Source organism: Pleurodeles waltl, chromosome 3_1 (assembly GCF_031143425.1).
Source record: "Pleurodeles waltl isolate 20211129_DDA chromosome 3_1, aPleWal1.hap1.20221129, whole genome shotgun sequence".
NCBI classification, from domain to species: domain Eukaryota; kingdom Metazoa; phylum Chordata; class Amphibia; order Caudata; family Salamandridae; genus Pleurodeles; species Pleurodeles waltl.
Window position 1 is genome coordinate 1,341,971,572 of NC_090440.1, and position 17,641 is coordinate 1,341,989,212.

At 46.7% G+C, this 17,641-nt stretch overlaps 1 protein-coding gene across 2 annotated transcripts in view; it reads left to right on the forward strand.

Moving 5' to 3' along the window:
• KMT2A (lysine methyltransferase 2A) overlaps positions 1-17,641 on the forward strand; it is a 1,244,888-nt gene that overhangs the window by 1,204,754 nt on the left and 22,493 nt on the right. For both annotated transcript variants that reach the window (XM_069224744.1, XM_069224745.1), the window contains exons 31-32: positions 5,374-5,448; positions 5,943-6,117. In XM_069224744.1, the coding sequence (XP_069080845.1) occupies positions 5,374-5,448; positions 5,943-6,117 (250 nt within the window). The remainder of the gene's footprint in view (positions 1-5,373; positions 5,449-5,942; positions 6,118-17,641) is intronic.

Consider the following 17,641-nt stretch of genomic DNA (forward strand, 5'->3'; position numbering starts at 1 on the left):
ACTCAAAATGAGGCCTCTACAAGAAGAACTACAACTTCAATGGACCCAGTCACAAGGATCCTTCGACGACTTAATAACTATCACACCAAGGATTCGACAGGCGTTAGAATGGTGGTCTCACATCAACCACCTCTCCCCCGGTCTAACCTTTCTGGCACCAATAGCAGAATTCGTTATCACCACGGACGCCTCCTTGGAAGGATGGGGAGGCCACTTACAGGACATGCGCATTCAAGGCAGATGGTCCAAGCTCCAAAAAGAGATGCACATAAATCTGTTAGAACTGAAGGCGATTCATCTTACGCTCAAAGCTTTTCTGCCACGCATCGCAGGAACATCAGTGTTAGTCAGAACAGACAACACAACAAGCATGTTCTACATCAACAAGCAGGGAGGAACAAGATCTCTCTCCCTCTCAAGGGAAGCTCAGTCTCTCTGGAAGTGGCTCACACGGAACAACGTCCGCCTCAGGGCAGAGCACCTGGCGGGGGTCAACAATGCTCTAGCGGACTCTCTCAGCAGGACAGATGACAACTGTCACGAGTGGGAACTCAACCAGACCATACTCGAGAGCATTTTCCAACGATGGGGTCGGCCGATCCTAGACCTGTTTGCCACCAATCTGAACGCCAAATGCCAGTTTTACGCCAGTCGATACCCACTCCCGGGGTCGTGGGGAAATGCTCTTTTGATAAGATGGTCCGGGATCTTTGCATACGCTTTTCCCCCCATTCCACTGATTCCCAGACTCCTCAGGAAAATTAAGACCGAATGCTGCAAGATCATTCTCATAGCCCCCAAGTGGCCGAGGCAGTACTGGTACACGGAGCTCCTCCTCCAGTCAATAGCCAATCCAGTCCGTCTCCCTTGCAACCACAATCTTCTATCGAAGAATCAGGGTCTCATCTTACATCCCGACCCAACTTCACTACACTTGCATGCTTGGCTCCTGAGTTCAGAGAGTTCCAAGATATGAACATCGACCAAGAATGTAGGCTCATATTATCTAAAGCACGAGCAGAGAGCACGAACAAGACATACAAACTAAAATGGAAGAGGTTCTGTGTTTGGTGTTCTCAGAACAATTTTCACCCATTTCAAATCAATCCTGAGCAAATTCTTCCTTACCTGCTCTCCCTTTCCAAAGCTGGTCTTTCCTATGAATCATTCAAGATTCACCTAGCAGCTATAGCCTCTTACAGACGATCGGCTAACATGCCGTCTATTGGTTCAACCAGAGTCATCAAACAGTTTATGAAAGGGCTGTTCCGCACCTGTCCTCCGGTACGCTTACCTCCGCCAGAGTGGCACCTTAATATTGTTCTCTCCCAACTCATGAAAGCCCCTTTTGAACCCATCCATAGAGCTGAACTCAAGTACATCACCTGGAAAGTGTCAACCTTGCTCGCTCTCACCTCTACCAGAAGAGTCAGTGATATACAGGCGTTCACTACTAAAGAACCCTTTTTAGTTTTTTTCTGAGGATTTCGTTATGCTCCGAACCAATCCCAAATATATTCCCAAAGTTCCATCTTCGTTCCACCTCAATGAACCCGTTATTCTATGAACTTTTTTTCCAAACCCTACTACGATAGCAGAGAGAACTCTCCATTCTTTGGACATTAAACAATGCCTAAAATTTTACCTGCAAAGTACCAAGCACATCAGGAAATCAGACCAACTCCTAGTATCTTATTCTCTGGGACGTCAGGGAACAGGAGTAACCAAGGCCACTATAGCCCAATGGATTTCTTCAACAATCCAATTTTGTCACACCAAGGCAGGAAAACCCTTGACTAGGCACCCGAGAGCCCACTCCACAAGAGCAGTCTCCACATCGGCTGCTTTGTTTCAAGGTATTGCCCTTGAAAAAATTTGCCAGGCTGCGACATGGAAAACTACACACTCCTTTACGCAGCACTATTGTTTGGAGTCATCACAAAGAACAGACTCTCTAGTAGGACAAGCTGTGCTACGCCATCTCTTTCATTAAGGTGAGACTTTTCCTTAGTCAAAGTCATATGATTTGAGATACAAATAACCATTTTTCTATTATGCTTCCATGTGAATATGCAAAGTGTATGTATGTACTTATGAATGTGTATGCATATACATAAATTTTATATTATATATATATATATATATATACACGTACTTAAAGTATTTGTATTCCTTCGTAACTCACGGTCAGAAATGTATGAGTTTTCTATGATTGTTATTATTATTATGATAATTATTATTTATATTTGAGATAGAGGGTCTTCATGCTCGCACCCTCCACCCACGCTGGATACAATGTTTATCAACCATAGTGCTGTCTATTCAGATTCAAGCATGTGAATTTATGAAAGATCCAATACTGGATAAGAAAACAAGTTACTTACCTGTAACTACAGTTATCCAGTATTGGTATCTTTCATAAATTCACATGCGACCCACCCGCCTCCCCTTGGATGCTCGCATTTCCTCTCAGGTTTTAATTTTTCACTCTCGTGCTGGAAAATCTGAGGAAGGGAGCTTCTCTGGAGAAGGTTCTAGAGGGTGCTGGTGCCTGATTGGACAGCAGGCAGGTTTGGGTCCTTTCACAAAAGGACATGGATAGGCTATATGAGCAAGCTCTGGCTCCATTATAGCCTATGGCAAAAAAAATTTTATTTATTGCTATTTTATGTACCGTGGGACTCCCACTTCGACGACGGGGATGATTCAAGCATGTGAATTTATGAAAGATACCAATACTGGATAACTGTAGTTACAGGTAAGTAACTTGTTTTCTTCTCCCTGCTATTTTAGCTGATGTATCGAGTAGGGAGATTGGCCTATAGCAAGCCGGGATCAAACGCTCACCTTTTTTATCCATAGGGACAATGATAGAGTCTCGCCATGATGACAGAAGGCCCTGTATGCAAAGGGCCCTCGGTGTCTGCGTCAGTAGAGGGCCCCATAAAAAAGTATAAACAAATGTTAGAGTAGAGTCTTATAACATGCGCAAAAAGGAATGATGTTAACTGAAGGAAAACATCACTAATAGTATTATAATGAAAAAAAGGGACTAAAAGTAATATCATGACTAGATGATTATTGAACTTCTGGTCATACAGAAAATATGGACCATTGTGTGTCATCATTTAATCCCAGTATTTGGGTTATAAGCGTAAACTCTCACCTCTGTTTCCATTCCAGTAAAAAAAATTATGAGGTCATTGTGGGTTCAGTAAAGGCCTCAAGAAAAGGAAGGGCAGATGTTAACAGATAAGTAACCCCAAAAAGAAGTGTTCAGTATCTGTGGATAGCTGTCGAACAGTGGTTTAAGTCGTTTCCATTCTAGTAAGATGATAGGCCAAAGTAATAATATTTCCCAGAGGAAAACTTCACTGATAGTGGTATAATGAGAAAAGAGGACTGAAAGTAATGTCATGACTGGTAGATTATTGAACTTCTAGTCATTAAGAAAATGTGTACCTTTGTATGTCATTGTTTAATCCTGCTATGTGAGTTTTAAGCCTAAACACCCACCTCTGCTTCCATTCCACCAAAAATTGATTTAAGTGTGGGTTCAGTAAAGGCCTAAAGAAAAACCCACCACAAGTCATCGGGAGTGTGGCGCTTCTCAATGAAATGTGTACTGAGTTTTGTGGTGGACCGTGCACATCTGATGTTTCTACGGTGTTCATTAATTCTTATCTTTACTAGTCTGGTAGTCATCAATACGTATTGTAAGTTGCTGGGGCATGTCACTAAGTGGATTCAATTGCGAGTAGCTAATTTTCCCACTTGTCCAGGTGCCAAATGAGCTCTGGACAGGGGTGAGGCTTCCTCTCCTGTGAGGGAGCCAGACTCGCATTTTAAAGGCGGCTTGTCTTTGAGGCTTGCTGCCTTAGGAAGGCTAATCAGCAGGCCCTCCTGTGGGAGGGGGTGTTACACCCTCTTCCCAGGCAGGCGTTTGTTCTGGTCCTGCTGAGAGCAGAAGGCTCTCACCCTAAGGATCCAGAACAGTGTCTCGGCTGGTAGTAACCAGTCTGTGAGCACACCAGAGGGTGGTAGAGTTTCAGGGGGCACCTCTAATGTGTCCTCTGGGTTCATGTATTGGTAAATCCAACACTGGCATCGCTGTGGGTTCACCAATCTGAGATGTTTGATACCAAACATCCCTATCTTCAGTAAAGCCATCATGTGGTTGAAGAACTCCTATTGGCTAGTGTCCAGCACATGCATACGAAATGTCTTCCCTGGTCTCTTACTATGTTTAAGAATTGACAAAGACATAGTAGGGGCATTTCTGCTTGTGCAGGTATGCCCTCACGTGTAATATAATGCACCCTGCCTTACGGTGGTAAGGCCTGCTAGAAGGGTGATGACTTACATATATTACATGCAGTGTTAGGGGACATGGCACAGGCTGCGTGTCATGTCATGTTTTTACTTTGGTCTGCACCAAGATATGCAGCCTGTCATGTTCTTGTTGAGGGTCCCTTAGGGTGGCACAGCCCTTAAGGACCTCCTTTAGTATCCCAGGACCTAAGTACCAAGGGTACCATTTTCTAGTTGGGCTGAAGGTTTTGCCAGTTGGGCTAACAACTGTGCGGTTTTTTTGGGGGGAAGAGGAGGGCTCTGGCACTGGGCACCTCGTTAGCAGGAACCCGGTGCACTTTGTCAAAATCACATCAGATACTAGGCAAAAAGTGGGGGTTGACCATGTCAAAAAGAGTCACTTTGCTAGAAGCTTGTTCTGTGCTTTTACTGATATGTTGACACCCTGACAAAGCTAATAGGCCTGCCTTTTTGATAATGGCACCCCCTTATATTGAGATATTGCATCTAGTAAAGGTGTGGGATATGGTGGTTTTAGAGTTCAGAAGCTACTAGGGGCATAACTTGAACATGAGGGTGTCACAAAAGTTTGTTTCGTCTACTGGGTAGTGTATATGAGTAATGTAAAGTGTAGTATTTAGTAGTGGATGTGGGTAAATACATATGAAAAGTATTTTTCCTTTTAAGAAGCAAAATCACTGACTGGACAATGCTTTATTTAGTGGTGACATTGCATACCAGCAAGGTGAGGTCACCTGATTTGACCTTGGGCTGCTCTGATTTGCTACACTGAGTTAAGTTCTACAATCAGGGTACTTGGTTCCCAGTGAAAAAAAGACAGTTACGGACCTGTGAAGGACTCACCTACTTCAAAGTAATTATCTGATTTCTTAAAGAGAGCAAGGTGGCTGTTTTTATTTATGTTTTACTATGAAAGGGGGTCTTCGTTAAGCAGACAGTTTTATTACCCCACATTAGAATCCACCTGGAACTTCTGCTTAATTGTACATACTGCTTAATACTACATGTCAAATGAGTTGTTTCTGGTAAATCTTATTGCAGATGCCTGGAAGTCACTCACCGACAAGGTACAGGAGGCCCGTTCCAATGCACGCCTGAAGCAGTTGTCATTTGCAGGTAAAACACTATGTGACGCCTCTTTCATTAGGTCGGTTTGTATTTGGGGCAGCCAGAACACAGAACTCTTTGGTGGAGAGGAGGATAGTGGGTTTTGATTATACTCACCCTGTAAGTGTAAGCATAGTTTGGATCCACCCAAAGTCCACAAAAAAAAGGTGCTTCCACTCCATTTAGCCATACATGGAGGTTGTTCCAAGGAACTAGGAAGCATGGTATATGTCACCGCATCCACCCAACAAGAGATGTTTTTGATCTTCAAGACAAGCCTGTTTGCTTAGGATTCCCAGCTTGGATGGGGCCATTGATGTCACTGTAGTGAGAACAAGCATGCTTACTTGAGCTATTTGTGTCCCAATTACCAATGTTTTACCGTACATTTGTCATTTTTGCTATTTTATTCATTTTTCAAGTTTTGCTATTCAAGCATAATTAATTTCTGGATTGCTTTAAGATAATCATAAAAATTTGCTTTCTGCTGTTTCTCGTTTCAGGTGTGAATGGATTGCGGATGCTGGGCAGTATACACCACGCTGTTGTATTTTTGATTGAACAGCTTGCTGGAGCAAAGCACTGTCGTAACTACAAATTTCGATTCCATAAACCCCAAGAGCCCAATGAGCCCCCCCTAAACCCTCACGGCTCTGCCAGGGCAGAAGTGCACTGCAGGCAAGTAATTCATATCTACCTGCCAACCTGTAGTGGATCATGATTATTATTTATGATCACGTTTGCATGTTTACAAACCATCTTTGTTCTTAGATAACACGTTTGATCATGCATTTGCAAAGCTAGTAGGTCTGAGGTTAGCTGCTCTCCTTTTGGCTTGGCCAACGCTTGTTTTGTTTTGCCTTGGGTCTTTAGAGAATGTGCTCTGGGCTAGAATTAGTCTAAAAACACTCATTGACTAAAAGTAAACATATTTATTTTTTCGTCCTCAGAAAAACGTGCATTACAGAACTAGTCCCTGCCATTTAAGGGAATTACTTTTTGTATGGATGTACTCGTTGTGAAAGGCCAGAGTACTCCCATTCTTGACACACTAATGGATCAGTGGATGCATTGGCTGAATGAAGGCCCCTATAACTACGTGTATTATACATATGGTTTGAGTAAAAGCAAAATATATTTTCTAATGCCCGATCTAAAAACTGTACCTAACCACTAAAAACAGTAATCTGATAGAGACTTCTAGATACAGATTCCTTACCTTAGAATTTCCCCAGGAATCAGACAGGATCTGGAGATTTATCTTCGAGCAATACCCTTATGCGTCGGTAGGTGGTGTTGGTCGACTCCGCGGGCGTCATAGTCGCCAGGATGATGTCAGGAGTAGTACATAGACTCCGCCTCAGCACAGTGACGTCATTTCTTTTCTTTCCACACCACGCGGTCCCTGGTCTATTTTTGAGCGACTTCGACCATTTTGTCAAGTTTTTTTTGGTGCGTCGAGGATGTCCCCGAAGACTGGTTCCAAACCGTGCGAGGGCTGTCGCTTTATGATGTTGGTGACGGATCTGCATCGGGTCTGTTTGTATTGCCTGGAGCGCGACCACAGCCCTAAATCGTGCTCCGAGTGCCAGACCATGTACCCGAAGGCCTTGAGGGAGTGGTCCCTCAAGCTCATGGCGGCTTGGCGCTCAACTCCACGTAGGTCCCGGTCTCGCGTGAGGGGAAGGTCTGAAGACCTCTTGCGGAGTCACCACCATTCTTCTTCCTCCAAGTCTTCGTGCACAGGTAAGAAGATGAACTCGTTGAATCGGTCTCTTCACCCTTCAACTTCACCCTGTTGCTCAGCTGATGCGACGTGGGAGGAGCGTCGACGCTCGCGGCCTCTGTCTTCGGAGTTGCTTCTGGGTCTGCTCCGCGCTTCCCCAAATTTCCGGGAGCCAGAATGACCCCTGCCCAATTGAAGGAGTTTTTTGAGGCCATGCGCCTCATTTCTGCGTAGCCCGACCCCGATACGGCGTCTTCGGACCAAAGGGTTTCAGTTGGGGGTCCTTTGTGTTCTGCGCGCCAGCTTCGGCGCTTGCCTCCGGGGTCCCCTCCGGATCCGCTCGTGGATCCGCACCGACACCGGTCGGTCGGTTCGATTGTCAACGCTCCAAACATCGGTGGTGCCCACCATCGACGACAGCCGGATCCTCTTCCCCAACGACTCAGAGTCGGAATGACGCTGCCAACGCTGTCTCTGTCTTCAATGGGGCCTACTCACCCCCAGGTCGGATTTGGACCCTTTTTCTTATGGGTACGAATTCGGGGAAAGATTGGAGGGGTCCCTGGACCCTTATGAATACCAGGATGACCCTGATGTGGACTGGGCACGGGATTTGGGCGAGGCTAGTGGTCTGGACACTTCTCCAGATGCTGGCATGCTGTTTCCTCCTTCCATGGCTACAGCAGAGGGAGCGACTATGATGGTCAATAGGGTGGCTGAGGTCCTCGGCCTTGAGCTGCTTACTGTTCAGGTCAGGTCAAATCTCCTGATGGAGGTGCTTCATCCAGAGGGTTGCGCATCTGAGCCCCTTCTGCCATTCAATGAAGCCCTCATTGATGTCCTTTTGGGTACTTGGTCCAGATCCAACACAGGGGCTCCTTTGAACAGGACTATCGCATGCCATCGGCCCGCCCCAAATGACCCTAAATTCCTGTCCCAACACCCCACGCCTGAGAGCCTTGTCATCCAGACATCCTCTTCCTAGGGCACAATCCCTTCCGCACCCCGTATAAGGAATCAAAAAGGCTGGAACAATTTGGGAAGACAATGTTTTCTTCCTCCAGTCTCGCTCTGCGGTCCGTGAACACTGCATGCCTTTTGGGCCGCTTTACCCAGTCTCTGTGAGATACGGTCACACAAGTTCTGCCGCAGATACCAGAGGAGGACCATGCTATAGTCTCCCAAGCTGTCACTGATGGGAGAGTTGCAGCAAAGTTCACGATCAGATGTGGCTGGACACAACCAACTCTCTAGGTAGATCGGTTGCGACGACGGTGGCCTTGAGGCACCACGCCTGCTTGTGTACATCTGTTTTTTTCGGGCGATGTCCAACAGACTCTTCAGGACATGCACTTTGATGGCTCCCATCTCTTTGGAGACAAGGCGGACTTAGCTTTGGAGAGGTACAAGGACTCCCCGGCTACAGCTCTGTCCCCTCGGCCTTTCCACTGCCCCTTGACCCCAACAGTCCGCCTTTCACGGCCACGGAAGGGACTCCCTGCCACGTCCCTATCCCAGCCACTGTGCCACCCATGCTGTTCAGCCCCAGCGTTGCCTGGGACGCGGAATTCCATGTGGGACATGGAACCAGAGGTCTGCCCAGTCCACCCCTGCTGCAGCCTCCAACTCCTCCTAGTCCGTCCCCGCACACCAGTTGGCGGCAGGATTCACCATCACCTGCCCCACTGGGAATCTATTACTAAGGACAGGTGAATTTTGCAGATCGTTCCAAGGGGCTGCTCCCTCCCCTTCGAATCTGCCCCACCAGCCATGCCTCCATCAGTCAGCCATATTCAGGAGGATCATTTGGCCAGTAAGTTGCGGCTCTGTTGGCCAAGGGAGCCATAGAGCAGGTACCTACGCCAGAAGTAGGTCATGGCTGTTACTCCTGCTACATCCCAATTGTCCCTTCTAGCACAGAGAATTTGGAAATGGGCAATTCACAGTCACATTCAACTACTAGCGGAGTATATCCCAGGGATACAAAACCAACTAGTGTACCTCGTAAGCAGGACGCAGCAACAAATACACGAATGGGAGATTCACCCACAAGTAATTAAACCGTACTTTCACATGTGAGGAACACCAGACATAGATGTTTTAGCAACAAGCGAAAAAGCAAAATGCCCGAACTTCATATCCAAGTACCCACACTCTCAATCGGAGGGCAATGCTCTATGGATCAATTGGTCAGGGATTTTTGCTTATGCTTTTCCCCCTCTCCCACTAATTCCATTTCTGGTCAACAAGATCCGTCACACCTCCCTCATTATGATACTCATAGCTCCCATGTGGGCACGTCTACACAACACTATTCGATCTATCTGTAGCACCACATCACAAGCTCCCAAACAGACCAGACCTACGGATTCAAAACAAAGGTCAAATCAGGCATCCCAATCCCAGTATGCTCAACCTAGCGATTTGGCTCCTGAGGTCATAGATTTTGGATATCTACAGTTTCCATCAGAATGTATGGACATTCTAAAGGAAGCACGTAAACCTACAACCAGACAGTGTTATGCAGCTAAATGGAAACATTTTGTGTATTACTATCAACTCAAAAACATTGATCCACTTAAAGCATCAGTACAGTATATTGTCTGTTATTTGCTTCACTTTCAAAAAGGAAATCTTGCATACTCATCTATTAAAATTCATGTAATAGCAATGGCTGCTTAGCTCCAAAACAGACAGCATACTTCTCTGTTTAGAATTCCTGTCATAAAAACATTTATGGAAGACCTTAAAAGAGTTATTCCACCTAGAGTACCACCAGCTCCTGCCTGTAATCTTAACATCGTGCTCACAAGGCTTATGGGTCCACCATTTGAACCCATACATTCTTGCACTCTTCAATTTCTCCCATGGAAGGTTGCTTTCCTAGTACCAACTACTTTATTAACAACAGTTTGTGAAATTCATGCATTCACTTTAGAAGAACCTTTCTTCCAATTTCACAAACATAAATTAGTACTTAGGTGTAGGAAGCTGGCTATGTATCTACTATATCAAAATAAGATATAGGGGGTGATTCTGACCCCGGCGGTTCCTTACCGCCAGGGCCAGGGTCGGCGGGAGCACCGCCAACAGGCAGGCGGTGCCCCGCAGGGCATTCTGACCGCGGCGGTTCAGCCGCGGTCAGAAGAGGAAAACCGGCGGTCTCCCGCCGGTTTTCCGCTGCCCTGGGAATCCCCCATGGCGGCGCAGCTAGCTGCGCCGCCATGGGGGATTCTGACAGCCCATACCGCCATCCTGTTCCTGGCGGTTCTCCCGCCGGGAACAGGATGGCGGTATGGGTTGTCGTGGGGGCCCCTGCAGTGCCCATGCCAATGGCATGGGCACTGCAGGGGCCCCCGTAAGAGGGCCCCACTTTGTATTTCAGTGTCTGCATTGCAGACACTGAAATACGCGACGGGTGCCACTGCACCCGTCGCACCTTCCCACTCCGCCGGCTCAATTCTGAGCCGGCGTCCTAGTGGGAAGGGTTTTTGCACTGGGCTGGCGGGCGGCCTTTTGGCGGTCGCCCGCCAGCCCAGTGCAAAAGCCAAAATACCCTCAGCGGTCTTGCGACCGCGGAGCGGTATTTTGGAGGGGGGAAGTCTGGCGGGCGGCCTCCGCCGCCCGCCAGACTTAGAATGACCCCCATAGTGTGCACAGAGTCCAGGGGTTCCTCAAGAGGCTTGACAGAGGCAATAATATATAATACTAATGCTCTATTTGTGGTAGTGTGGTCGAGCAGTTAGGCTTATCAGAGGGTAGTGTTAAGCATTTGTTGTACACACACAAGCAATAAGTGAAAACACACACTCAATGACTTAACTCCAGGCCAATAGGTTTTTATATAGAAAAAAAATATTTTGTTAATTTATTTTTAAAACCACAGGATTCATTTAGCAGGTAAGTACATTAAATGAAAGATACTTTGAATAGTCATAGTTAGAACTTTGAATCAAATCAATATTGTACACAGTTTTTATTAAAATGGCAAAAAGCTATTTTAAAAGTTGACTGCGATTTTCAACAGTTCCAGGGGGAGTAAAGTAAAGTACAGTTTCTGAGGTAAGTACCACACTTACGGGTTCAGTCTCCGGGGCAGAGGTAGCCCACCATTGGGGGTTCAAGGCAACCCCAAGCACCCAGCAACACAGGGCCGGTCAGGTGCAGAGGTCAAACAGGAGCCAAAATAAGTGGGCATCTATGGAGCCAGGCGGTACTCCGGATCCAGTCTGCTTGCAGGTAAGTACCCGCGTTGTTGGAGGGCAGATCAGAGGGGTTTGGAGGAGCACTGGAGGGGCCACAAGTAGGCACAAAAACCACCAGAGCACGGGGCGGCCGGGTGCAGTGTGCCAACAGGGCGTCGGGTTCTCAATAAACTCTATGAAGGGACCCTGGGTCACTTAGGCACTGCAGGCAGGGCACAGGGGCCTCTCGGGCAAGCCAACAACTGGGCAAGGGTGAGGGCTGCCTGCTGGTCGTTGCTGCACCAGTGGTCGGTTTCTCACAGGCCTGCAGGCTGCTGGTGCAGTGCTTCTCCAGGCGTCAGATATCTTCGTTCTGGGCAGTCGCGGTCAGGGGGGTCCTCGGGATTCCCTCTGCAGGTGTTTTTGTGGGGGTCCAGAGAGGTCAGCCCAGGGTGGACACGTCGTCGGAGTCGCCTGAGGAGTCCCCTCTGGATAGTTGGTTTCTCTGGACACGGGCCGGGGGCATTGAGTAGTGGGGACTCACGCTTCTGGAGTGAGGAGGGTGTCCCTTTAAAGATGGATGTCTTTTCTTCTGGTTGGGCAGAGCCGCTGTCCACAGGAGTTCTTGGTCCTCGTTGTTGCAGGCAGTCCCCTGGAGGATTTTCAAGGGTTGCTGGTCCTGTAGAACGCCTCGCTTTTCGGTTGCAGGGTCTTTGAAGCAGGAGACGGGCCGTTAGGGCTGGGGCCAAGTCATTTGTCATCTCCTCTTCTCTGCGGGGTTTTCAGCTCAGCAGTCCTTCTTGTTGTGAGGTTGTCAGGAATCTTAAGAGCTGGGTTTAAGGTCGCCCCTAAATACTAAATTTAGGGGTGTGTTAGGGTTAGAGGGCAGTAGCCAATGGCTACTGTCCCTGAGGGTGGCTACACCCTCCTTGTGCCCCATCCTTCTGGGGAGGGGAGCACATCCCTATCCCTATTGGTCCTAATCCTCCAAAGCAAGATGGAGGATTTCTCAAGGAGGGGGTCTCTTCAGCTCTGGTCACCTTAGGGGTGGACCGGGCTGAGGGGATGACTCCTCTTTGTTTTTCTCATTATCCCTCAGGACTTGCCGCCAAAAGTATTACATAGATAGAGCAAAAGATTTCAGAAAATCTAAACAATATTTTGTGGCTTTTTAGCAACCTCATAAGGTAAATCTGATTGCAAAACAAGGGTTATCTAGATCAATAGTAATGTGTATTCAAACTTGCTATCTTAAAGCTAAAAGACAGCTATTATTGTATTGTAATCGTATTTATATAGCGCTTACTACCCCTGACGAGGTGTCGAAGCGCTTTTCGGTGAGTAGCACGCTAACCCAACAAGAATTTGTGATGGATTAGTATCAGGAAATAATGAGTACAGTTTTAGTATTATTATGAGTTAATTTGAGCCGCGGATATGAGAGTTTGTTTGTTAAACTGACAGGAGTAATGGAGGGGTGGAGGAGGAAAGAAATCCAGAAGTGTTAATTGGGAGTATATCCTTCATTTACTCAACCCAAAGGCTTGGGATGAGTAAAGGGGGATGGAGGAGGGAAGAGTATGTGGAAGGGTTAGGGAGAGCATAGTAGCAGGGTGAGATAAATGCGGGTGAATTTAGTAGGGTTGTGTGTGAGGTCACGCTAGTAGAGTGAGGTTTGGTGAGTTAGATGTGGAAGCGGAGGGAAGAACTTAGGCAGAGTTATTTAGGAGATGAAAGTAGTAGAAAGGATTTGGGATGAGTCACAGTGAGAATGGAGGATAGTTTGATAGAGACATGACATATGATGATGGGTAGATAAGTGTGATAAGATGAGTGCAAGAATTCATAGATATCTAGTATAACAACCGACCCAGGAGCCATGCAATGACCTACGAACATGCCAAGTACAGAAACAACATATACACATACGTACATATATACATATATGTTCGATGGCATGTGTAGCTGCAGCTACACATGCTGTGCACATCCCGCCATCTGGTGTTGGGCTCGGAGTGTTACAAGTTGTTTTTCTTCGAAGAAGTCTTTTCGAGTCACGAGACCGAGGGACTCCTCCCATTTCGACTCCATTGCGCATGGTCGTCGACTCCATCTTAGATTATTTTTTTTCCGCCATCGGGTTCGGACGTGTTCCTTTTCGCTCCGTGTTTCGGGTCAGAAAGTTAGTTAGAATCTCGGAAAAAACGTCGGTATTGTTTGCGTTCGGTATCGGGGTAGTTACAACAAATCGACACCGAATTAAGAAGAGCTCCGGTGGCCCTTTGGGGTTTTTTCCATCCCCGTCGGGGCCTGGTCGGCCCGGCCACGTGTCTCTTCAAGGCTGATGGAACGGACCCCATTCCGCTTCTGTCCAAAATGCCATAACAAGTATCCATATACAGATCAACATCTGGTCTGTAACTTGTGTTTGTCACCAGAACACAAGGAGGATACTTGTGAGGCCTGTCGAGCGTTTCGGTCCAGGAAGACACTCAGGGACCGAAGAGCAAGAAGACTGCAAATGGCGTCGGCGCCGACAGGACAAGGGCGTTTCGAGGAGGAGGAAGAAACATTCTCCACCCAGGATTCGGACTCTGAGGAGATCGATCCCGAGGAAACGCCGAAAACCGTGAATAAGACGTCGAAACCAAGAACTCACGAGAAGACCGCTACAGCCCAGGGGACGCCACCGCCAACAGGCCATGGCTTAACCCGAAAAATAGGTGACCGTTCATCGGCACCGAAAAAGGGCGAGCTGGTGTCGAAGTCATCCGACTCCGGTCGAGATACCGGCACACAGCAATCTCGGGCCCGAGATAGTGGCTCAGAGAAGATTCAGCACCGAGACAGCGGCACCGAAACGGGTCGGCACCGAGAGAGCACGACGCCGAAAGTAAAGAAGGTTTCGTCGGTGCCGAAAAAAGCAGCTGAAAAGGTTTCGGTACCGAAATATCCGGCCTCGGACGCGAAAACAAGTTCCTACACTGAGGAACAAGGACTGTCCACACAAATGAAGACACAGAGATTTGGACAGGAATTAGAGACAATAGAGCCAGATCACACACAAAGACGGCTCTTTATTCAAAAAGATACAGGGAAGATCAGCACTCTTCCTCCAGTCAAAATGAAACGCAAGCTTGCCTTCCAAGACAAGGACAAACAGCCACACGCAAAGGTGGCTAAACAAGTAACACCGCCACCACCCCACATCACTCTCCGCAACCATCACCGGTAGCCACCAATGATACAATCCCCAACTCATACTGGAATGAGTCAAGATGACCCTGACGCATGGGACCTTTATGACGCACCAGTGTCAGATAATAGTTCAGAATGCTATCCAGCTAAACCATCGCCACCAGAGGATAGTACAGGCTACGCACAGGTGGTGTCAAGAGCAGCGGCATTTCATAATGTCAGCCTTCGTTCAGAGCCCATTGAAGACGACTTTCTTTTTAATACACTGTCGTCCACACACAGCCAATATCAGAGGCTTCCTATGCTACCCGGAATGCTAAAACACTCCAAACAAGTGTTTGAGGAGCCTGTTAAAGGGAGAGCCATTACTCCAAGAGTAGATAAAAAATATAAACCGCCACCAACAGACCCAGTGTACATTACACAACAGCTAACACCAGACTGTTGTAGTGGGAGCAGCACGCAAAAGAGCCAACTCTCATACTTCAGGAGATGCACCACCTCCAGATAAAGAAAGTCGAAAATTCGATGCTGCAGGCAAAAGGGTGGCGGCACAGGCAGCAAACCAGTCGCGTATTACAAATTCGCAAGCATTGTTAGCCAGATATGATAGGGCCCATTGGGATGAGATGCAACACTTTATTGAATATTTACCCAAGGAGTTCCAAAAAAGAGCACAGCAAGTAGTAGAAGAAGGACAGAGTATCTCCAATAATCAGATACGGTCAGCAATGGATGCTGCAGACACAGCTGCTAGAACTGTCAACACAGCAGTAACAATAAGGAGACATGCATGGCTGCGTACATCAGGATTTAAACCAGAGATACAGCAAGCTGTGCTGAATATGCCATTCAACGGACAGCAGTTGTTTGGGCCAGAGGTGGACACTGCGATCGAAAAACTTAAGAAAGACACTGACACGGCCAAAGCCATGGGCGCACTCTACTCCCCACAGAGCAGAGGCACATTTCGAAAGACACAATTTCGAGGGGGGTTTCGAGGGCAAACCACAGAAGCCACAACCTCACAAACAAAGCCCACTTACCAGAGCCAGTATCAGCGGGGAGGTTTTTGGGGACAATATAGAGGGGGACAATTTCAAAGGAATAGAGGAAAGTTCCAAAATCCCAAAACTCCTCCAAACAAGCAGTGACTTCAAGGTCACAAATCCCCAACACATAACACCTGTGGGGGGGAGACTAACCAAGTTTTACAGACATTGGGAGGAAATAACAGACACTTGGGTCTTAGCAATTATCCAGCATGGTTATTGCATAGAATTTCTCAAATTCCCTCCAAACGTCCCACCGAAAACACACAATATGTCAAAACAACATATAGATCTTCTAGGACTAGAAGTTCAGGCATTGCTACAGAAAGAAGCAATAGAATTAGTACCAAAACAACAAATAAACACAGGAGTTTACTCCCTGTACTTTCTGATACCCAAAAAAGACAAGAGTCTGAGACCTATACTAGATCTCAGAACATTAAATACCTTCATCAAATCAGATCACTTTCACATGGTTACATTACAAGACGTAATCCCACTGCTCAAACAACAAGACTACATGACAACACTAGACCTAAAGGATGCATATTTCCATATACCAATACATCCTTCACACAGAAAGTACCTAAGGTTTGTATTCCAAGGGATACATTACCAATTCAAAGTGTTGCCATTCGGAATAACAACTGCACCAAGAGTTTTTACAAAATGCCTAGCAGTAGTAGCTGCACATATCAGAAGGCAGCAAATACATGTGTTCCCGTACCTAGACGATTGGTTAATCAAAACCAACACGCTAAGACGGTGTTCACAACACACAAGATATGTCATAGAAATCCTCCACAAACTAGGTTTCTCAATCAACTACACAAAGTCACACCTTCTGCCGTGTCAAACACAGCAATACTTAGGAGCGACAATCAACACAGCAAAAGGGATTGCCACTCCAAGTCCACAAAGAGTTCACACATTTCACAATGTAATACAGACCATGTATCCAAAACAAAAGATACAAGTCAAACTGGTGATGAAACTACTAGGCATGATGTCTTCATGCATATCCATTGTCCCAAACGCAAGGTTGCACATGCGGCCCTTACAACAGTGCCTAGCATCACAATGGTCACAAGCACAGGGTCAGCTTCTAGATCTGGTGTTGATAGACCGCCAAACATACATCTCGCTTCAATGGTGGAACAGTATAAATTTAAACCAAGGGCGGCCTTTCCAAGACCCAGTGCCACAATACGTAATAACAACAGATGCTTCCATGATAGGGTGGGGAGCACACCTCAATCAACACAGCATCCAAGGACAATGGGACATACAGCAAAAACAGTTTCACATAAATCACTTAGAACTGTTAGCGGTATTTCTAGCGCTCAAAGCATTTCAACCCATAATAAGCCACAAACACATTCTTGTCAAGACAGATAACATGACAACGATGTATTACCTAAACAAACAGGGAGGGACACACTCTACACAGTTGTGTCTCCTGGCACAGAGAATATGGCATTGGGCGATACACAACCACATTCGCCTAATAGCACAGTTTATTCCAGAGATTCAGAATAAGTTAGCAGACAATCTCTCTCGGGATCACCAACAGATCCACGAATGGGAGATTCATCCCCAAATACTAAACACTTACTTCCAAAGTTGGGGAACACCACAAATAGACCTATTTGCAACAAAAGAAAACGCAAAATGCCGAAACTTCGCATCCAGGGACCCACAAGATCAGTCTCAGGGCAATGCGTTATGGATGAGTTGGTCAGGGATATTTGCGTACGCTTTTCCCCCTCTCAACACTCCTTCCATATCTGGTAAACAAGTTGAGTCAAAACAAACTCACTCATACTAATAGCACCAACTTGGGCAAGACAACCTTGGTACACAACACTACTAGACCTCTCAGTAGTGCCTCATGTCAAACTACCAAACAGACCAGATCTGTTAACTCAACACAAACAACAGATCAGACACCCAAATCCAGCATCGCTGAATCTAGCAATTTGGCTCCTGAAGTCTTAGAGTTCGGACACTTAGACCTTACACAGGAATGTATTGAAGTCATA